General features: G+C 44.6%; 1 protein-coding gene across 1 annotated transcript in view; it reads left to right on the top strand.

Annotated features, from left to right (window-relative positions):
- Positions 1–24,176, top strand: part of OTUD7A (OTU deubiquitinase 7A) — a 452,998-nt gene that overhangs the window by 400,690 nt on the left and 28,132 nt on the right. The window contains exons 10-11 of the mRNA XM_082256697.1: positions 10,015–10,142; positions 11,070–11,219. Coding sequence (XP_082112823.1) covers positions 10,015–10,142; positions 11,070–11,219 — 278 coding nt within the window. The remainder of the gene's footprint in view (positions 1–10,014; positions 10,143–11,069; positions 11,220–24,176) is intronic.

The following is a 24,176-nucleotide window of genomic DNA, read 5'->3' as shown; positions in this document are numbered from 1 at the left end:
TTTCTTCTTTTTATGTTTTCTCTCTAGAAAAAGTATTTTTTCTTTTAAAAGACTACATCGTTTGCGGACCTGGGAATCGCACTGGTTATTCTAGAGCCTTACGGAATCCCAGCCTGCCATCGAGCGTTAGCAGGTTATTGGTACGCCCAGGCCTCGCAAAAAACGACTATGTCCCTGACCTCAGGGTCGAGCCTGCAAAGTTGCTATCTTCGCCGGGGTGTCTCAACTGCGGTACGCCCACGTGTTGCTAGCGTCCCCTTCGGCTGACGGCACCCCCTCTCAGGGTGGGAGGCTTCCTGTCGCAGAGCGGTACCCACATTTTCGCTGGACCGGTGAGTACCATTATACCCCTCTGTCTCTGACATGTCTGTCAGGGTGTGTATGTGGGCCCTCTGTTTTATGGGGATGGCAGTTCGGTATGGGTTCTGTGATGTCCCCCTCATGTCTGTAGGTGCGGTCCCTGTGTGTCCCTTCCTGGTCACTGCGGGGGCGCTGTGGCGGTTCCACCGCTGTATGGGGGGGTTGCGGGGGTCCCCTATGTCCCTAAGGTGCTTGTGCAACTATTTGGGGTATAGTACATGGTGTGTGGGGGCCATTTTTGGCGTGGGCAGGCTGCTTGGCCTCATAGTGAGGGCAGCAGCCATTTCCTGCTATGCTTTTGGCGCCGATTGGGCACCACCTTTAGTGTGGGCAAATGTCCTTGTGTGGACAGCGGCCATTTTCCCAGAGCTTTTCCCATAGACTTGTATTAACAACCATTTTTTTGTGGCTCAGGGCTGTTTCTGCCTTTAGGGGCATGAGGTCACTTCCTCTTTCTTCCCTTCAGATCGTTCAGCAGCGTAGGGCAAGTATAGCACACTGTGGGGGGGGGAGTTTACTGTATTTCCTGGCCTGCATTCCTGCTAGCATTCATTTTTTTTGCACTATCCTGTAGCACAGGACTTGCTCTCCATTTGCAGTGCATTTGCGATTGGGACCGCGGAAATCGCCGATTTAAAGGGCCATCTTCATTTAAATTAAAATTGCTATTATGGAGTCCCAGGATAGCAGATTCCCCCCAGATCAGGTAGAGGGTTCAGGTACTCCTGAATCCCCTGCTATAGTCCCACTTACTGCTGCACTTGCGACTTTAGCGTCAAAAGTGGATTTTTTAATGTCTGACCGGGCTTCTAAGAAAAGGCCCATGCCCTCTCAGTCTTCTGAATCAGAGCCAGATTTGGTTGCCACGGACAACGTACCCCCTGAGGGGTCTCAGTCCTCTCAGTCGGATGGGGAGGAAGGGGATTCCTCCTCCGGATCAGCACGGGGCCACGCTGCGGTGTCCACGCTTATTAGCTTTGTTAAGGATACTTCAAATTTGGAGGATGAGCCCCACCTGTCGGGTAAGCGGTTTTCCTTTGGGACCCCCAAAGCCCAAAAATCGGGTCTGGTTTTTTCCTTGTCCCGAAGAGTTTCACTAAACCGTGAATGAACAATGGCGACGTATAAAACATAATTGTGTGGTGCCAAAGAGATTTCAGTAACGTTATCCCTTTGCGGATCCGGTGGATTCTCGCTGGACTGCGGCTCCTAAGGTGGACCGCACTGTGTCCAGGTTAAATAAAGCCACTTTTATGCCCATGGAGAATTTTCCGGTGTTGTCAGACCCGGCAGATAGGCGAGTGGAAACACTTTCCCGCCACATCTATCTGGTTGCGGGTTCCTGGCTGAAACCCGTGTTCGCTTCGGTAATGGTCTCTCAGACTGTTGTGGAGTGGGCCAAGGCGCTTAAGCGCACTCTAATTGCAGACTCCACCTCTCCTCCTGCTCTGGAAATGGTGGATCAAATGGGCCAGGCCGTTCTGTACCTGTGGGACACGGCCTTAATTGAGGCCCCTTTAGTCGCACAACTTTAAGCTGTCGCTGTTGCGATTCGTCGCATCGTTTGTTTCAAAAGCTGGTCGGCCGACCAGTCTTCCAAGAAGACAGTGTCTGTCATCCCTTATGCGGGGAGTCGTCTTTTTGGGGACTCTCTGGATAAACTGGTCAAGGGGCTCACTGGGGGCAAGAGCACTCTTTTGCCCCAGATGTCCAGAGGACAATCATCCCGTGGCAAGCGGGGTCCCTCCTTTTAACTTAACCAGGGGTCCTTTCGTGCCTTTAAGGCACATGACAAAGGTAAGTCCTTCAAGGTCTCTAGTGGCCAGATGAAGCATTGGGGGGCAAGTCAAACGCCGCCCACACTGGCACGGCGGCTCTGGCCGCCTCGTCCTGAAGGGGCGCCCTCACCCGTTTGTAGGGTGGGAGGACGTCTGAGTTGTTTTCCCGAGCCTTGGCTGTCCAAGATTCAAGACAGGTGGGTTCAAGAACTCATTCGTTCAGGGTACAAGATTGAGTTTTCGATCTCACCCCGCAGACAGATTCTTCCCCTCAAATCTTCATTTAACCCCGATCGTTTCCGAGCTCTCCTTCGGGCGGTTCAGGATCCACTTGCTCAAGGGGTGGTCATGCCAGTTCCACGGCAGGACCGGTTTCTGGGTTTTTACTCGAATCTGTTCACAGTGCCCAGAAGGGAGGGAAAGGTGTGTCCGATTCTGGCCTTAAAGTTTCTAAACCGCTTTGTGCGCGTTCAGAAGTTCCACATGGAGTCCCTCCGGTCGGAGGTGGCATCCCTGAGTCCTGGGGTTTTCCTGGCTTCCTCCAACCTCAAGGATTCGTATCTACACATCCCTATTTATGAGGGTCATCAGAGATTTGCAATAGCTGAGGAGCACTATCAGTTTGTGGCGATGCCTTTCGGCCACGTTTCAGCTCTAAGGGTTTTTACCTAAGTGTTGGCTCCTGTTCTAGCCCTGTTACGGGTACAGGGGATTGCCATCGTCGGTTACCTGGACGATCTCCTATTAAGGTCGAGCTCCAGTGCCACTCTGTGGCGCAATCTGTCGACCATCAATTTTCAGAAGTCGGCTTTGTCCCCTTCTGTTCTCCTCCCTTACCTGGGGATGATTCTGGACTCCGTCCAGGCGAAGGTCTTTCTTCTGGAGGACAAGCTCCGGATCCTGCAGGACAAGGTCAGGTTGTCTCAGGGACAACGAGTTCTCCCCACTTCGGACCTGCATGCGGTCCCTGGGCTTGATGGTGTCGGCTTTCGAGGCGATCCCATTTGCACAGTTTCACACGAGATCTCTACAAGGGGAGATTCTGTTCTGGTGGGACAGACATCCTCAGTCTTTGGAACGGAGGATTTTCTTTGAGCCCCCAAGTATGATCCTTTGGTGGCTCCAGTCTCCGGCTCTGAAGGAAGGCAAGTCCTTTCGTCCGTTGCTATGGACTGTGGTCACCACATAGGCCAGCCTGTCGGGCTGGGGTGGAGTTCTGGGCAAGTTGTCTGCCCGGGACACTTGGTCGGAGGGGGAATCCTCCCTGCCGATAAATGTCTTGGAACTGCGGGCAATCAGGCTCTGTTTGCTCCGTTGGTCGAATCGACTTCAGGGCTGCCCAGTGCGTGTCCAGATGGACAACGCAACTGCGGTGGCTTACATCAATCACCAAGGGGGTACCAGGAGTGCCCTGTGCGGCCAAGGAAGTGGGCGAGATTCTGGCCTGGGCTGAGACGCAGGTCCCGGCGATTTCGGCAGTTCACATTCCAAGTGTGGAGAACTGGCAGGCGGACTATCTGAGTCGCCAGACCCTGGACCAAGGGGAATGGTCCCTCCACCCAAAGGCGTTTCGGATGCTGTGTGCGCGTTGGGGATCCCCGGACGTGGATCTGTTCACGTTGGTGGTGCCTTGGCATCAGTATCGGCTGATTTATGCCTTTCCCCCGATTCAGTTGTTGTCCGGATGCCTTCGCAGGTTGGTCTCGGAACCAAAGTTGGTGATTCTGGTGGCCCCAGACTGGCCGCGTCGGTCTTGGTACGTGGACATCATGCGACTGGTCGTCGAGCCTCCCTGACGGCTCCCGCTAAGAGGACGATCATCTGTCTCAAGGGCCGATCTTCCATCCTGTTTTTACAGTCGCTGGCTTTGACGGCGTGGCTGTTGAAACCCAGGTCTTGAGAGACAGAGGTCTCTCGTCGGCGGTCTTTCCTACCTTGCTCAAGGCCAGGAAAGCTTCCTCGGGTAAGATTTATTATCGTACCTGGAAGGCTTATTTCGCCTGCTGCGAGTCGCAGGGGTTCCATCCACGCTCCTTTTCGGTGGCGAGAGTGTTGGCTTTCCTGCAAACTGGTGTGGAGCAGCGTCTTGGGCTGACCACTATTAAAGACCAGTTGTCTGCGCTGGCCATTCTCTTTCAGCGCCCCTTGGCGTTGAATTCCGTGATCCGCACCTTCATTCAAGGGGTGCGTCATCTGGCTCCCCCTAGGAGGGCACCCTTGCCCCCTTGGGACCTGAATTTGGTTCTGTCCGTTTTGCAACGTCCTCCCCTTGAGAACATCCGGGAGATTCCTCTGCCGGTGCTGTCATGGAAAGTTGCCTTTCTGGTGGCGATCACATCTGCTCGCAGAGTGTCGGAGTTGGCGGCCCTGTCTTGCCGCTCTCCCTATCTGGTTGTTCATAGGGATAAAGTGGTCTTGCGACCTCATCAGTCCCTTCTTCCGAAGGTGGTTTCAGACTTCCATCTCAACGAGGACATTGTCTTACCTTCGCTGTGTGCGAAGCCTAAGCATCCTAAGAAGTTTGCCTTGCATTCCTTGGATGTGGTCCGGGCGATCAGGGTTTACCTGTCGTCTACTGAATCCTTCAGTAAGTCGGATTGTCTTTTTGTCCCTCCTGAGGGACCTTGGAAGGGTATGGCTGCGTCTGCGGCTACCATTTCTAAATGGATCAGACAGGCGATTGGGCAGGCCTATTCGATTAGGGATCAGGTTCCGCCTTTCCCTGTCACTGCGCACTCTACCAGAGCGGTTAGTGCGCCTTGGGCCTTTCGCCATCAGGCGTCTGTGACTCAGGTGTGCGAAGCGGCGACCTGGTCGTCCATGCATACCTTTACAAAATTTTACAAACTTGATGTCTTGGCATCAGCGGATGCCTCTTTTGGCCGCACAGTTTTGAGTGCAGCAGTGCCTTAGGGGAGACAGGGTAGTTTTGGCCTGTCTCCTCCTCTTGGGGGTTTCCCCTTTTTGTTTTGCTTTCCTGGGTTTTCACTCCTGTTGAGCTTCTTGTTGCCCAGTGCTTACCTTTCTGGTTCAGAAAAGGTTATTTTCTCTGACCTGGGTGCTGCGTTGCCTTTTTGACGGTTACGTTTCCCACCCCTCACATCTACACTGCTTTAGGATGTCCCAGAAGTTCAGATTGTATGAGTGGGCGTCGACTATCAGAGGACGTAAGAGAAAATAGAATTTTTGTAAGAACTTACTGTAAAATTCTTTTCTCTGAGTCCTCTGACAGTCGCCGCCCCCACCCCTCTTTTTTGGGGTTCATGGATCTCTATACTGCTTGCTACCAAACTGAATTGGGAATGAAGCTAGCTGGGGGTATTGACCAGAGGGACAGCCCCCTGTAGGTGTGTCTATGCAAAGTTTTTGTGAATGTTCTAACAAAATCTTCTGCCTAGCTTACTCCTGTGGAGAAGGCCAATACCCCAGACGTGCAGATTGTATGAGTGGGCGGCGACTGTCAGAGGACTCAGAGAAAATCATTTTACGTTAAGTTCTTACAAAAATTCTATTTTTCCCATGAGAACTCTTACAGGAGTGAATTTCCCTTCCTAGGGGTGGATTTCCTCTCAATTCCTGTTGTCTCCCTCCTTTTGTAAGTAGGAGTTGGATGTTTGTAACCCGGGAACCACCTCTATCAGTAAATCATACCCATAGTTGGGCATTGAGAGGGCTGATTTTGATACCTGACTTGAGAAGAATGAGTTGGCATTACTGGGTCAGAGAGTGATTGGTGGTCTTGATCTGGTTGTGAGAGATGCAGTATCAGATCCGGCACAAACAATATTTGTGAAATTGTTTAGGACCAGGAAGAAAGCAGTGACAGAAGCAGCTGAATGAATTCCTCAGACGCAATCAGCAGAGCATGATTACCATCAAACACCCTGCTTGGCCTCAGCTCTGCTTTTCAGTATCTGCCTCCTGATTGTATGTTTTTTTTTTTTTTTTTTTTTTTCTGAATCAATTTGCACTTGCTTGAAAGAAATAGCTTAGCAGCAGCTATTATATATGCATTCATTAAATCTCAGGCAAAATGTATTTTTAAATGCCTCGGATTAACTGTAATAAAGAGTGTACCAGGCTCCAGAGAATATTGTTCTGCATTATTTTAAAACAGACATACCCTTATGGGAAAAATAAATTGTTCACTAATGGATGTATATGATGAATAAGGCCAGTGTGCTGTGATTGCTTATGGAGCCACATTTCTCAGAATCCCTTTTGTTGCTTGTGGGCAGATTCTAAAATAATGCTTTTCTTTATAAAGCTTGTTGACTTTGCTCTCTGTTTAGGGTTGTCGAGAGAGACTTCCTCTGCAGCTGCAGCATCACATGCGGTTCAGACTGAGACCTTTATTTCATAGTGCAAAGAGCAATTACAAATTGTCTGAACCGTGGCAACCATTAGTGTCACAATTTGTACACATCAGAAGTTTACTGTTAGGCTGGCCATACATGTTCAATTCTCTTGTACAATTATCCTTTGGATTTGCCTTAGGGCTCTTTCACACGGGCGGTCCGATCAGATCCGCCTGTCAGTTTTTTAGGCGGATCTGATCGGATCCTCCATGCAGCTCTATGGGGCAGCGGGTGTCAGCGGAGGTGACCTCCGCTGACACCCGCTGCCCTCCGCATCCGATCCTGTGCTGAAATCTGGACGGATGGAAACCCTATTTTTCCATCCGTTCAGTAATCGGAGCGGAGCGGATCTGATGAGAGCGGACAAGAGGGCAGCGGGTGCTGAGACACCTCCCTCTCCGCTCTGCAAGCGGAGACGGAGCTGTCATCCGCCCGGCTCAGCGGGGATCGCGGATCGATCCCCGCTGAGCAACACGGATCCGCCTGCGGAGGCGGACCGTGTGAAAGAGCCCTTAAACTATGTAGCGCAAGGACCCGCCTAATTGGATACAATTGAAAGTTGTCAAGTTTTGACCTTATTTTATGTTTTTGACCCCCCCCCCAAAAAAAAAAATCACTCCTAGCACAAATCCTCTACCCCTCAAATTTCCTCTCCCTGTAGACATCCCCCCCCAGCACAAATTCTCCACCCTCTTAACACAAATTCCCCCAAATTTTCCCCTCCTAGCACAAATACCTCCCAATCATCCCTACTAGCACAAATCCCCCCCCCCCCCCCAAATCTCACCATGTCACCAAATCAAAACTCCTAGCAACCCCTCCCCCTCCTCAAATTCTCCTCTTAGAACAATTCATATCCCCTGCTGCCCCCCAGATTCCCCCTCCCAACACAGATTCCCTCCCCCCCCAATCTCCTCATGGTGCCCCCCACATCTCTCATGATACCACCGTGCCCAGGGCAGCCGCCCATCTTGCCCATCCCATATCCCCGCCCTGTCTGTATATATACATTCAGTCATATCCAACTCTAGGCAAATCTATGAGCAACAGCTCTCTAGGTACCATGTCCAATACACTTGATAGTCTTTTCCACAGAATTAATTTTGGCAATTTCATTACGAGGTTGGTCACTAGGTCTTTCCTCAACTCTCTCCCATTGCTGCAGTTTAGGCCGGCATGTAGACTGCAGTAGCACATGGGCATTGCAAATTTCTACATAAATACATACTAGGGCTGATTTAGACTAGGTTCACACTTATGCAGGTATGGGAATTCTTATAAATGCACCCGCACAAATTTGAAAATCACATGGTGCACCAGGCTGTTTCAGTGTGGCTGCAATTTTAAAAAGGTTCAAGGACCTTTTTCCTGTATTTTCCGCAGATACAGCAACCCATTCAAATGAACGGGCTGCTTACTATATCTTTTCATGTGACAACACTGAAAAAATTACACTTTGCTACAATGTAGAGTAGTGAGTGTACAGCTTGTATAACTGTAAATTTGCTGTCCCCTAAAAACAATTCAACACACAGCCATTAATGTCTAAACCTCTACCAACAAAAGTGAGTACACCCCTAAGTTAAAATGTCCAAATTGGGCCCAAAGTGTCAATATTTTGTGTAGCCACCATTCTTTTCCAGCACTGCCTTAACCCTCTTGAGCATGAAGTTCACCATAGCTTCACAGGTTGCCACTGGAGTCCTCGTCCACTCCTCCATGATGACACCACGGAGCTGGTGGATGTTTGAGACCTTGCGCTCCTCCACCTTAAGTTTGAAGATGCCCTTTAGGTCGGAGACATGCTTGGCCAATCCATCATCTTTACCCTCAGCTTCTTTAGGAAGGCAGTGGTTGTCTTGGAGGTGTGTTTGGGGTCATTATCATGTCGGAATACTGCCCTGTGGCCCAGTCTCCGAAGGGAGGGGATCATGTTCTGCTTCAGTATGTCACAGTACATGTTGGCATTCATGGTTCCCTCAATGAATTGTAGCTTCCCAATGCCAGCAGCCCCAGACCATGACAATCCCACTACCATGCTTGACTGTAGCAAAGACAGGCTTGTCTTTGTACTCCTCATCTGTTTGCCGCCACACACGATTTACACTATCTGAACCAAATAAGTTTATCTTGGTCTCATCAGACCACAGGACATGGTTCCAGTAATCCATGTCCTTAGTCTGCTTGTCTTCAGCAACTGTTTGCGGGCTTTCTTGTGCATCATCTTTAGAAGAGGCTTCCTTTTTTGGAAGACAGCCATGCAGACCAATTTGATGCAGTGTGCGGTGTATGGTCAGAGAACTGACAGGCTGACCCCACACCCCTTCAACCTCTGCAGCAATGCTGGCAGCACTCATACTTCTATTTCCCAAAGACATCCTCTGGATATGACGCTGAGCACGTGCACTCAACTTCTTTGGTCGACCATGGTGAGGCCTGTTCTGAGTGGAACCTGTCCTGTTAAACCACTGTATGGTCTTGGCCACCGTGCTGCAGCTCAGTTTCAGGGTCCTGCCAATCTTCTTATAGCCTAGCAAAAATATTTTTTCAGATGCTCAGAGAGTTCTTTGCCATGAGGTGCCATGTTGAACTTCCAGTGACCAGTATGAGCGAGTGAGAGCAATAACACCAAATGTAACACACCTGCTCCCTATTCACACCTGAGACCTTGTAACACTAACGAGTCACATGACACCTAGGAGGGAAATGGCCAATTGGGCCCAATTTGGACATTTCACTTAGGGGTGTACTCACTTTTATTGCCACCGGTTTAGACATTAATGGCTGTATTGAGTTATTTTGATGGGACAGCAGATTGAAACTGTTATACAAGATGTACCCTTACTACTTTACATTGTAGCAAAGTGTCATTTCTTCAGTGTTGTCACATTAAAAGATAAATTAAAATATTCACAAAAATGTGAGGGGTGTACTCACTTTTGTGAGATACTGTATAGATATATATATATATATAGTAAACAGCATGTTCACTTAGTTGTGGGCATCCTCCCACATCACTTTCATTTACTTACCTTCCCTCTGTGCCCCACTCCATTCACCCATCGAAGAGAAAAATTCCCATGTGAGCTTTAGATAGAACTTATACAAGCCGAAGAACTTTTGATTAGTTGCCCGGTCTCCTAGCATGCACTCTTGGACAAAAAAAAAAAAAGAGCGAGTACCATGTTCTGTATTACTGGACCTAGCAGGCATATTATTTTGCTCCCAATGCCTTTTAAAATGTGCTAACTTGTTAACATCATGCATTCCAAAGGTACAATAGTAATTACATAAAAAAATATTTTTATATAATGGTACAAGATGATGTGTGATATAGGGTCTGCAGTGGGGCTAAGGGAAGTTTGTACATAATAAAGTGTCATTTCTTCCCTTCTCATGTGACCAATGATTATGATTGATTTCACAGACTGATTATTTTTTGAAAAGAAAATAGTAGGCAGTATAAAGCAGAAAACTATTAATTTATGTTTTTGAATTTTTTAATTATATTTCCCTAGAGTGGAAAATGCAGAGGATCCAGTGTATGAAAGTTTAGAAGAATTCCATGTCTTTGTCCTTGCTCATATACTAAGAAGACCAATTGTTGTTGTGGCTGATACAATGCTTCGTGACTCTGGAGGAGAAGGTACACATAAAAGCCATTTTATGTTTTTTTTGTTTTGTTTTTTTTAGCCTTGTAACTTTTTGCAAAGACTATTATGTCACAGACAAATGTATTCCAAGGCTGTACTTGAAATATGCTAGTGCGAGTAGGGTCAGTGTTTTCAGTATGAATTCTGTGCAGTTGAAGATGAAGAAATAATCTGACATTAGAGCACCGAAGAAATAACCAGGTAATAGCTTGGCCCAACTGTGGAAAACACGTGGGCTTTTTTTGGAAATAAGATGTCTCGGCTCATTGCCCAACAGTTAACGTTACGACACTGTCAATAGGTTAGGAAAATACTACTGAAATAACGGTGAATTATGAAGGTTACCTTGAAATGGTACTTGCATTTATCACAGAGGTGACTTTCCTTGTATCTTTGATCTTCATCTTTGACCACCGGAAAATTCATTGGAAAAAACAACATTATTTTTAACCATCTTTCTATCTAGAATGTATGTGGCACTTTGTCATGTAAGATTAGAGATAGATAGGCATTTGTCCTTGAGAAATGACTGCTTGTGATGTATTTGAGATGACGGTGCTTGGGGTTATACAGTGAAAAAGCCTATTTATATCTTTTTATTGGAATTCCCTGTCTTCCACTGTGCTAAATATTGAAACTTTCATTTGCCTTGTTCTTGTCAAAGGCATGTAGGTTTATACTTACAGGCTGATTGATGCCTGCTAAATTGAAAAAAAAAAGCGTTGACCCTAGCAGGCATTTGGATGTTTGCTTTCATTCTCTAACCTACTCTGGGAAAATGAAACCCGGAATCTGATTGGTTGTTATGTCCAACACAGATCATTTCTTTTATCTCCAGTCTTCTTCTCAGCATGTATTTAGTTACTGTTTAAGTAGCATTTAACCTAATGAAATAGCTTTATTTATTTATGCTTTTCCAGCCTTTGCACCTATCCCATTTGGTGGAATTTACTTACCCCTTGAAGTCCCTCCCAATAGATGTCACTGCTCACCACTGGTCTTGGCCTATGATCAAGCTCATTTTTCAGCTCTGGTGTCCATGGAGCAGAAAGATCAACAACGTGAACAAGGTAGGAATATTGATCTTTTGCTAGGAATATTTGACAACTACACAATTTAATCCCCTGATTATGTTTACGTTTTCTGTTAGAGTTTCTGTAGAATGGAGACTTGATGTATAATTTTTTTTAACACCTTGTTTTAACATATTTGTTCATAAAATAGTTCGATTTCCGAATAATAGTACACGTCTTGTCTGTTAGGTTCATCTTAAAGCGGAGCTCCACCCAAAAGTGTAAGCTCCACTTGTTTGCACCCTCCACTGCCACATTTGGCACTTTTTGAGGGTGAGGGGGGAGAGGGTACCTGGCATTGACAAGTACTTGCTCCCACTTCCAGGTAAGATTAGCAACCTATGACATTTTTGTCCCCTCCCCCTGCTGCCTTCTGGGACACACACTGGTCCCAGAAGATGGCAGAATCATTCAGAAAGCGCAGCATAACTTGCACATGTGCAGTAGGAAACTGACTGTGAAGCCTGAAGGCTTCACTGCCGGTTTCCATTATTTACAATGCCAGCACCTGCACCCGAAGTAGATTGACGAATCAGCTCAGGGTGCCGACATCGCGGGATCCCTGGACAGGTAAGTGTCCTTTTATTAAAAGTCAGCAGCTACAGCTCCTCTTTAATGATGGAAGAAATGCTAAAGAAAGGTGTGCATAATGCATTCAATTCTGGCTTGTGCTTTTTTTCATGTTAGTTTTTATGTTTGTGGTTATTCTGAATCCCTAAAAAAAAAAAAATCTCTGCAATGTGTACATTTTTTACAATTGGAAGTTAAAGCAAACCCTGCTATTTTTTTTAAATACCCCCCTTCTTCCCCTGGGACCTTTATGCCATAATGTACCAGCATGCACTGCACATTAGCACATTATGGCAGACTTACCTGTCAAACGATGCCCTCCAGCACTGCGCTCCAGAGCTTTTTGCTCTCTTGGGCGCTCCCATCTTTTTCAGGTCTTTCTTCTGGGATTGCTCTGTTCGGCCACTTAAATGGCCAAGCCAATATAACGTCACTACCATGCATGCACACGAGAGTCACATCACAGCACTGATGTGGTGCCAAAATATGCATGCAGGGCTCAGTTTACATTACTGCTCTCAGTCAGGGAGAAATACCAATAGGATCTCTTCTTCTCTTCTGTCTTAAAACCCTGTCAGAATTTTTTTTTTTGGTTTTCAATTCCTCTTAAATTTAAATTAAACTTTTTTAATCATATGGGATACAGTGGGGTAGAGTTAGAGCCCCTGTCAGGTTTTTTTTGCCATGTGAGTTTCTTTTGGTGTGTCACTTCCTGTCAGCACAGGAAGTGAAAGTAAAACTCTGCATTTGAGACACAGACAAAAAACAAAAACACATTTTAGTAGAGTGGGGATGGATTAGATCTTTTGAAACTGTTTTTATTTCTTTTTATTCCCTTCCCAGTGACAGCCTCACAACCCCCCCGCCAATTCTTTGTATGGCTCTCACAAAGGTGGAAATACAGAAATATTAACTTTTCTCCACTGTTTTCATAACTTAAAATGAAAGTTTGGCGAGAGTTAGACTTTAACTTGAAATGTGCACAGAGAGTAAAAAGAGCAGTACCTGTTATCCTGTGCTATTGACCAGTGCTACTGGAATAGACAAGCAAGGTTATGGCAGGTCTGAATGCACAGCAGTGTGATTAGAAATAGGCGATCTCTTAGCGATGTTAGTGCATAATCTCCGGTTTCAGTGTTGTGTTTTCCTGGAAGGTACTACCAGGGAAGCAGCAAATCAAACAGATCTCTGTTTGATCAGCTTCCTTGAAGAGCAGAGGAGGGATCAGGGGTCTAAAAGAACCCTGATCTCTTCATACAGAGTACCTGTCACTGCCCAAGCTATCACAAGGAGTGTTTAAATGTAAAGCCCTCCTGTCTCCCTGTACTCACATGCAAGTGTAGGTCCTATACACATATGTAAAAAGTGATTGCACCTCTCAAGTGAAGTATTGCTGCAAACGCCAGAGCAAGAGCATCAAAGCACACATTTAACTCTAAACTGATAACCTGGAAAGACTTTTAAAAGCATCTCACATGGATAATTTTAGGTACTGTAGTTTGTTGCCATTTCACAGGTATTTAAATCTTGACATGTTTGGTATCTATTTACTCTATGCAACATTTTACCAAAAAAGTGGCTATTGTATTGTGTTTATGTGCACTAAAATTATCTTCAGTTATACAGTAGAATTAGAAGAGTATCTGAAGTAATTCCACACTGTCCATCTTGTAAACATCATCGGCATCTTGTAAGCATTAGATTTATAATTTTCCCATTAAATCAGTTGTTCCATATGGCTAATGGAATCCATTTCGCAAGCCCATTCAACTGGAGGTGGAGTGTTAGGTTTTTGCCAATCTCTGGCAATCACAGTTTGTGATAAAGTTCATTTTTTTATTTTTTTATTTGTAGGATCCAGACATCATTGACAGCGAGGTAATTAAGCATTGTTAGGGATCTTATCACCCACCAGCTTATACTAAAGCTGAAGTTTTGTTTTTCCCACTACCATTTAGATATAAACTGTGGACCTTGTGGATAGCATTATTTCAACAGAATTTGAAATATCATGGGTAAGTGGTCAGGTCTGGTGGACTGGGAGAGTAAGGATTTAAAGTCCGCCATATATGGTGAGGAAGCGCGTAAGGAGCATGGTCCCAGGATATTTTTGCAATTGGGAATATTCAAGCCAAACGCTGGAGTCGGCAGTATCTGTGGGAGGGGCAGTCATTTTACCCTTCTTAAATTATGGCATAAAAGAGTCTTATCCTCTAGCTTCCAAAAGAGAAAATGTAGAGATTAGTAGTGGTAAGGAGTTGTTAGAGGGCCTGTGCATGTTAGTTTTCTAAGGTAAAGAAGTAAGGTCTGGGTTAATAAGACCAACCTCCAAGGTGGTCCATAGTTTGGTAAATCTTCCATGATAGCCTAAAATCCTAAATAGCAAGGCTATATAAGGGATAACTATTCCTCCAACCCCCTCCCCCCTCCTGGATTTTATGTGCCATATGAAGTTGTATGTGACTTTAATGACAGCGGAGAAAGCCTGATGGTGGGACTGTTTGCAAAATGTAGGGTAACTTAGGTAATATACGTCAAAACCAGGAGATATTTGGTTTATCGTATGATTTAAGACACGTTTGTGCTAAAAATTATGAATTGTAATGCACATACCATTACTTTACTTCAACGTTAGGTATTACCATTTCATTTTAGGGGGTGGTTTAACCTGTCAAACTCCAGGTTTATTACTTATGTGTAAGGGTGATAAGTGTAAGGGAATAGGGTAAAGCTTGGGTTAGTAGGTGCTTACAGTGAATTTTATGTTTGTTCCCAGCATCCCTACTGCTAGATTGGGAGCACCGAAAATGCCTGTACTGGGGGAGGTGCAATCAGAGAAGATAGTACAGTGGGCAGAGTATATGCACAGCAAGGAGGATGACCAGTATTCAAAACAAGCCTGATCCTTACAACCATCATGTAAAAATTTGGACAGTTAAGACTTTATTTCTTTTAGAAGGAATACGCCAACTGCACAAAATATTGACATCATACGAAACGAATCTAATGCACTAGACCAGCATCTCCAAATTGCAACCATTGGACCAGATGCAGCTTTTTGCTTGCCTTTATCTGTCCCTCTGAATTATTCCTCCCACTGATATGAGGCACTATTCCTTCCACTGACACCAATGATGAGGCATAATGTATTCCACTTACTCTAACAATGGGGTATACAGTGGGAGTATACAGAAAAATAAGTATTTGATCCCATACCAACTAACAATAATTCTGGCTCCCACAGACTGGCTATAGTATGTGCTCATGTGGTACACAGACTAGTTCTGTTAATTTTAGAAGATGCTCCTAACGACAACTCGTTATGTGTACAAAAGACACCTGTCCACAGAATTTCTTTCTTCAATTCAAACCTTACCATCATGGGCAAGAACAAAGAGCTGTCAAAGAATGTCAGGGACAAAATTGTAGACCTGCACAATGCTGGAATGGGATATAAGACCATCAGCAAGAAGCTTGGTGAGAAGGAGACAACTGTTGGAGTGATTATTCGCAAATGAAAGAAATACAAAACAACCATAAATCGCCCTCATTCTAGAGCTCCATGTAAGATTTTGCCTCATGGGGTAAGGATAATCATGAGAAAAGTGAGGGATCAGCCCAGAACTATACGGAGGAGCTTGTGAATGATCTCAAGGCAGTTGGGACCACAGTCACTAAACAAACTATTGGTAACACAATACGCCGCAATCGATTGAAATCCTTCAGCGCCCACAAGGTTCCCCTCTTGAAAAGGCACAGGTACAGGCCCGTCTAAAGTTTACCAATGAACATCTAAATGATTTAGAGAAGGATTGGGAGAAATTGCTGTTGTCAGATGAGACCAAAATTGAGCTCTTTGGCATTAACTCAACTCACCGTGTTTAGAGGAAGAAAAATGCTTACTATGACCCTAAGAACACCATCTCTACAGTCAAGTACAGAGGTGGAAACATTATGCTTTGGGGGCTGTTTCTCTGCTAAAGGTACAAGCAGACTTTGTCGCATTGAGGGGCCAACGGACGGGGCCATGTATTGAAAAACCTTCTTCCCTGAAGATGGGTCTTTCAACGTGACAATGACCCAAAACACACCGCCAAGGCAACAAAGGAGTGGCTCAGGAAGAAGCGCATAAAGGTCATGGAGTGGCCTAGCCAGTCTCCAAACCTTAATCCTATAGAAAATGTATGGAGGGACCTGAAACTTTGAGTTGCCAAGCGACAGCCAAGAAACCTTAAGAATTTAGAGAAGATCTGTAAAGAAGAGTGGACCAAAATCCTTCCTGAGATGTGTGCAAACCAACTACAAGAAACAACTTAACTCTGTTCTTGCCAACAAGTGTTTCTCCACCAAGTACTAAGTCATGTTTTGCTTAGGGAGCAAATGCTTATTTTTCTTACTGAACTGCAACTCAATTTATAACATTTGTATCATGTGTTTTTCTGGATTTTTGGTTGATATTCTGTCTCTATCATTTAAAATACACCTATGATAAAAAAAAATTCCTTTTAAGTGGGCAAACTTACAAAATCTGCAGGGGATCAAATCATTATTTCCCCCACTGTAATTCCTCCCACTAACACCACCGATGGGGCATTATTCCTTCCACTAACACCAACATTGGGGTATTATTCCTCCCACTTACAGCAACGATGAGGCACTATTACTTCCCCTGATACCAACAATAGGGCATAATTCCTCCCACTGATTTAAAAGATGGAACACTATTCCTCCCACTCACACCAAATAAGATACTATTCCTCTCACTGGTACCAATGATGGAGCACTATTCCTCCCACTTAAACCAACAGTGACCTACTATTCCTTTCACTGACACCAATGATGGGGCATGTGTACCCCCACTTACACCAAAGATGAGGCAATATTCCTTCCATTGACTCCAGTGATGGGACACTATTCCTCTTTCTACTGACCACGGGTGCTATATCATTTTTATTTGCTCCCAGTGACCATGAAGCCCGTGACTTTGGTTACTCCCACTGATGTTGGGGCATTTTCCTCACTCACTGGCCACAGTCCAGCCCCCCTAAAGTTTGAAGGACAGTAAACTGGCCCTTTGTTTAGAAAGTTTGGAAACCCGTGGGTTACATCAAACGTTTTCCTAAAAGTGTTACTGACAGAAATCATAATTCCATTTTATGTGAAACAAAAGATGTCAACCTAAACTATTTATACTTTTCTGGAAATAGGGTGCCTTAACTCCAGTGCCTTGCAGCAATGTTTGTTTCTGAGATGTAGCAACTTTGGGAAATAATAGAGCCATAGAAACAGTCATTTTCCTGAAAGTGTTGATGATGTGTCATGATTTGAAAATCTGTGTGTTTAGTGCTTATTTTATAGTTTGGTAACATAACCTTGATGTGCTTTGAAGAGAGATGCTTAGTTCAGTAGAACTTGTAAATAAATTATCAGTTGTCATATTTAGTAATGTTTCAAAAGGTTCTCAAGATTCTTTGTTCTTGATTTTGTCAGTTATATGTCCCAGTTTGTGGCAAAATCACCTCAGTTGAGTTAAAAGGTTATGCCATGAAGGAAGCTCAATTTTATTAGAGATAAACTGTAGAAAAAAAGAGGTTAGATATACTTTTCCCTGGCCACTATGTCAATCATTGTATTTTGTAGATTCCTATTGTATGGCCTTCAGACTTTGTTACTGTACGTGATTGCTGGTATGTAACCTAGCACAAAATGGGGGGGCTTGTGAATGCTCAAAGTTTTCATTTTGAATTAAATAAAAAAACATTCAACGCTACCACTAATATCCACCTATAGCATTGATTTTTTTTCTTCTTCTGCCTAAACAGCATGAAACCTAGGGGCTGAGCTACTAAAGGCAGATAGGTTGTTCAATTTGCAAGAGCAGTTGCATTCTGCAAAAGAATCCCCTCTAGATCTTAGTGAATGAGATGAACCTCTGCTGACCTCCATCATCCAATCATGTGCAAGCAAAAATGCATTTTTAAAAATTTCCTTGTACATTATTGGGTATTCTTTGCAAAGTGAAGCTTCACTGTATTCACTAAATTCTGGGGAAAATTCTCTTGCAGAGTGTAACTTCAGTAGCAAAGTGAACTGTGTATTTACCTTAAGTAAATCAACTAAACCACAATGAACCTGATTGCAGCGTAATAAATTACAGTGGGACTCCAATATATATTTTTTTGTGTGTGTTTTAATGACCTTTGTGTGATAGAGGTGGATTTGTAATTGCTTTTCAAAATGGAAACATATCATTTTTTAGTTATATAGAACTGTGCTTTTCTCAGATTTCGCCCTTTTCTACTACAACCCAGGGGGCTCACCCGAGGCGTGGAGTCTAAGCACCAGCTGATTTTTTACTAGAGCACCTGATGGTTAAGATGGATTTGGCTGCATGCTGGTACCAGGTCGCAGCCCCCAAGATTGCCCCACCAAGGAATAAGATAGGTCAAGAAATGTGGAGAATGTACATTAGGGTATCTGTAAGAGAATAGTCAGGTCCAGGCAGGGGTTGAGGCATTCAGAAGTATAACATAGCTCTTTTGCACAAGTGGGGTAGCTGGCAAAAAGACACAGCACCAGCTGCTTACAGGCCTGTTGACTAAATACCCCTCTGAGTCAGAGGACGCATCCAAAATCATTTCACGAAGCACTGGAAGTCCTGGCAAGGATTTGTTCAGTACCATTGACAGTACTGGCAGTAATGCTGAAAAACCTTGCAGGGATTCTGCGATTAGCATTGGAAATACAGGCAGAGATTCTGTAAGGATCATTGGAAATACTGGCAGGCAGAGCTCTTTTCTGCTGCCACCTCCGGCACTAGCCCCTTGCCCACCACTCACTGCTGACAGCACTTGCAAAATGCATAGGCTATTTGCCTTTAGTAAATCAACCCCTATGTGTCCATAATACAGTAATCTTTTGTATTCCATCTGGAAATGCTAGGAGGGGGTCTTCAGAAATTTTCCGCACTTTTATATTTTCGTTGGAAACAGTGAGGGCGGGAGGAGTAGTAATTGGTCGTGCCTGGGACTGTCATGTGACTAGCCTGTCTGGCAAGCCGGCTGACCTTGTAGTTTAGAGTTGTCACTCTGTGGTGAAGAAACGTATTTAAAAAGTGTGGAAACTTTTTGAAGAACCCTCGTAATAATGTATTTCTTGTTTCTGGTTATGTCCACCCTAGGTACTAGCTTTGAATTCTGTAGGTAAGCACTGATGTTTGAATTCTGTAGGTAAGCACTATTGGCCAAATTAAGGATAATCTGTACCTTGTTTTAGTACTGGCACAACACGGTCTCTGACTTTATAAATGACTCGTATATATTTTTATCTTTTGCTGTATTCTCTATATAGCAAAATAATAGTATGTTGGCAGTTTGAGATACAGTCTGCATTGCCTTGGCTTATCACTTTGTCTCTAGTGTGTCCCATTAATGGGTATTATTAATAACCCTTTCACTTTTTTTATTATGTAATAACAATGGAGAAGGAAGGCTTTCTTGTATTGGTAGTTGCTGGTGACAGGCATTTAAGACTCCCGGGATGTAGTGCTTGTTTACCATTAAATATAAAAAAAATATGTCAAGATTGGTTAGAATTTGAAAGAAGCTGACAATATGAAGTTGTTTTTATCATAAGAAATGTTTTGAAATATGTCTGATATCGGCTGACAAACAGTTGCAGGATGTGTGCTGAATGTTCAGTAGATATCTTTTTAATTTTTTTGATCTACAGGCTTGAAGTGGACCTTTGCTCACAATTGCATTCTATACTTGAAGGTAAAAAACCTTCTGTGTCCCCCAGCCCCACTAAATTCTTACCTGAGCCCTATCTTGATTCAGCGATGTGCACAAGAGCAGAGGCTTTTTCAGCTCTCTGCCTCCTTATTGGCTCAGATACAGCAGCGGGAGCTATTGGCTGTTGCTGCTGTCAATTACAGTCAGTGAGGAGGGAGCAGGGCGTGGGGATGATCCATGATCTGTGTGTCTTGTGGACACACAGAACTGGGCTCAGGAGCGAGCATGCATGAGTGCCACCATAGCAAGTAGCTTACTATGAAGACATTCAGCAGAAGGGAGGAGCAAGGAGCGCTGGCAGGGGACCCAAGAAGAGGAGGATTTGGGCTGCTCTGTGCTAAGCCATTACACAGAGCAGGTAAGTATGACAATTTGTTATTTAAAAAAAATTTAGTTTTAGTATAATTTCAAGTAAAGTAAGTAGTAAATGTACTGTCCTGAGTATATTTACTCATTCCTTCTGTTGCCAGGTAACATTCCATGCAAGAGTGGGGACAGTTATACCTGGTAAGTATAATAGGCCTATGGGTACCTGGGAGAGATTAACATAAGGATACCTAGAGGACAGGAGTCTGTCAGACATAGACTGACGAAACGGCGTTGGATGGTGTTTGGAATACACAATTTCCAGTCAGCTGGAACACATCTGAGGACGTCAGACAAAGACTGACGAAACGGCACTGGGTGGTGTTTGAGATACGTCTGTTCCGGTCAGCTTGAATGCAGGTGGAGCGCAAACCGGCGATTCCTATGGAATACATGCTGGTCTCTGTCTTAATACAACCCTCTTTTTTAAAAAAAATGATTTGATATACTGCACCATGAGAGTGTTTCTTCTTCTCCCTCTCTATATGGCAACACTGGAGCTTGGAATACGCTATTTATATACATATTACATGGATGACAGCAGCGGTTTGAAATTAATCTTGTGACCTCTTCTATGACATCTTTGATTTTCCCATATGCGCAGTTTGACTCCCTGTAATAGGGGTCAATTAGGTCTGGTGAGTGTATAGTGCACCTGCATGCTGGTGGAGAGCAACCTTTCCTATACTCACTGAGGAAGCTGTTCACATGTGAGATTATACAGTATCTCACAAAAATTAGTACACCTCTCACATTTTTGTAAATATTTTATTATATCTTTACACTGAAGAAATAACACTTAGCTACAATGTAAAGTAGTAAGTGTACAACTTGTAGAACGGTGTAAATTTGCTATTCCCTCAAAATAACTCAACACACAGCCATTAATGTCTAAATCGCTATCAGCAAAAGTGAGTACATCCCTAAGTTAAAATGTCCAAATTGGGCCCAAAGTGTCAAAATTTTGTGTGGCCACCATTATTTTCCAGCACTGCCTTAACCCTATTGGGCATGGAGTTCAGCAGAGCTTCACAGGTTGCCACTGGAGTCCTCTTCCATTCCTCCATGAAGACATCACGGAGCTGGTGGATGTTAGAGACCTTGCGTTCCTCCACCTTCCGTTTGGGGATGCCTCACAGATGCTCAATAGGGTTTAGGTCTGGAGACATATTTGGCCAGTCCATCACCTTTACCCTCAGCTTCTTTAGCAAGGCAGTGGTCGTCTTGGAGGTGTGTATGGGGTCGTTATCATGTTGGAATATTGCCCTGCGGCCCAGTCTCTGAAGGGAGGAGATCATGCTCTGTTTCAGTATAGCACAGTACAAGTTGGCATTCATGGTTCCCTCAATGAACTGTAGCTTCTCAGTGTCGGCAGCACTCCTGCAGCCCCAGACCATGACACTGCCACCACTATGCTTGACTGTAGGCAAGACACACTTGTCTTTGTACTCCTCATCTGGTTGCCGCCACACACCCTCATCAGACCACAGGCTGAGCACTGACAGGCTGACCCCCCACCCCTTCGACCTCTGCAGCATTGCTGGCAGCGCTCATACGTCTATTTCCCAAAGACAACCTCTGGATATGACGCACTCAACTTCTTTGGTCGACCATGGCGAGGCCTGTTCTGAGTGGAACCTTTCCTGTTAAACCTCTATATGGTCTTTTCCACCATGCTTCAGCTCAGTTTCAGGGTCTTGGCAATCTTCTTATAGCCTAGGCCATCTTTATGTAGAGCAACAATCCTTTTTTTTAGATCCTCAGAGAGTTCTTTGCCATGAGGTGCCATGTTGAACTTCCAGTGACTAGTATGAGAGAGTGAAAGCAATAACACCAAATTTAATACACCTGGTTCCCATTCACACCTGAGACCATGTAACACTAACGAGTCACATGACACAGGGGGAGGGAAAATGGCTAAATGGTCCCAATTTGGACATTTTGAGTTAATTTGAAGGGACAGCAAATTTACACTGTTACACAAGCTGTACACTGACTACATTGTAGCAAAGTGTCACTCTCTACATTGTAGCAAAGTGTCATTTATTCAGTGTTGTCACATGAAAAGATATAATAAAATATTTACAAAAATGTGAGGGGTGTTCTCACTTTTGTGAGATACTGTATAATCTCACATGTGAACAGCTTCCTCAGTGAGTATAGGAAAGGTTGCTCTCCACCAGCATGCAGATGTACTATATGCTCACCAGACCTAATTGACCCCTATAACCCTATTATCAAACTGCGCATATGGCAAAATCAAAGATGTCATACAAGAGGTCACAAGAATGATTTCAAACCGCTGCTGTCATCCATTTAATATGTATATAAACATATATATATATATATATATATATATATATATATATATTTACAATTTTAATGTATTTTTTATAATTTAACAACTTCAATACCAGGAACTTTTCTCCCTTCCCGCCCAGGCCAATTTATAGCTTTTAGCGCTGTTGTATTTTGAATGACAATTGCACTGTCATGCAACACTGTACCTAAACCAAGTTTATGTAATTTTTCTCCCCACAAATAGAGCTTTCTTTTGGTGGTATTTGATCAATTCAAGTTTTTTTTCTTTTTTTTTGCTAAACAGATAAAAAAAGACCGAAAAGTTTGATAAAAAAAAAGTTTTTTTTGTTTATGTTATACAATTTTGTAAATAGATACGTTTTTTCCTGCACTGATGAGCATTGATGAGGCCACACTGACAGGCACTGATAGGCGGCATTGATGGGCACTGATAGGCGGCACTGATAGGTGGCACTGATAGGCGGCACTAATGGGCACTGATAGGCGGCACTGGTGGGCAATAATGGGCACTGGTGGGCGGCACTGATAGATGGCAATGGTGGGCAGCACTGATGGGGAGGGCACTGGCGGGCAGCACTGATGGAGGGCACTGGCGGACTCCCTGAGCCCTGATTACCATCCCTGGTGGCCATGGTGGGCAACCCTGGGGTCATGGGTGGGCATCCCTGGTGGTTCTAGTGGAACCTCCCCGAAGGGTCTACACTGGTAATCAATGCTCTGATTACCAGTGCAGACCCCCCCCCCCCCGCCAGGTTAGCCAAAGATCGGCTCTCCTCTACTCGTGCCTGTCAGGCACGAACTGAGGAAAGCCGATCAACAGCACTTCCAATTTACTATGTGACCAGCTGTGATTGGACACAGCTGGTCACATGGTAAAGAGCCTACGTCAGTAGGCTCTTTACTGAGATCGGAGATGCGGTAAATATGACGTCATATGACTTCCGGTCAGGATAATGCAACCACCTTCCCGCCTTCATTTGCCTATAGGGCGGGCAGGAAGTGGTTAAATGAAGATGTATTTATTTATTTGTCTATTCACTATTGCTTATTCACTTAGGTGATATGTATTTTATGATGTAAGAGTGCGTTTTTTTTTTTTCTTTTCTTGAACTTCACTAGACCTCTGAATGTAAGCTGTGGTATCTGCCTCCACCAGCTTGCCTTTTGCCTATAGTTCATCCTGGTGCCATCTGTTCCCCAGATAAGCAATGCACACACTAGTGATCGACCGATATCGTTTTTTAATGCAGATACTGATACAGATATTTTTGTCATCAGATATCGATATCGGCCGATATTTTTGGACATGTAAAAAAAAATATTTTTTTATTTTTATTTTTTTCATAGGTACTCCTTGTGGAGGGATCTGGGGGTCTAAAAGACCCCGATCCCCTCTACAGCACTGAAAAGCATTCAAAATGCCAAGTTTGGCTGTTTTGAATGCTGCCAGTTTTTTTAATTTGGCGCCGAGTACCCAGAAGTGATGTCATGACATCACCTCCGGGTTTTTTACATGGAGACCCGATGAGAGCCGAATGCGGCTTTGATCGGGTCTTCGGCGGCCGTGCAGGTGGGATGCCCGGGTCTCCTGGTGGGACAGGAGACCCGGGCGAGCCGCGGAAGGTGGCGGGAGGGGGAGATCATCCCGCTCCTTGTAATGGCACCCGAGCGGCTTCTCAGCCGCATCAGTTGTCATTACAAGACAGCCGACCGTCGGCTATGGATGCCGGTACCGGGGCGGTGATGCCTTTAGCTGCAGGCATCACTCCGGTACAGCATTTTACTGAAATATTGGCAATATCGGTAACCTCAGGGGCCGATTCTGATATATCGGGGAAAGTGCATTTCGGCCCGCGATATATCGGTGGTGCCGCTAATCGGTCGATCCCTAGCACACACACAC

Source organism: Pelophylax lessonae, assembly GCF_965119305.1.
Source record: "Pelophylax lessonae genome assembly, chromosome: 4".
NCBI classification, from domain to species: Eukaryota; Metazoa; Chordata; class Amphibia; order Anura; family Ranidae; genus Pelophylax; species Pelophylax lessonae.
This window is presented reverse-complemented; position numbering and strand designations above follow the sequence as displayed.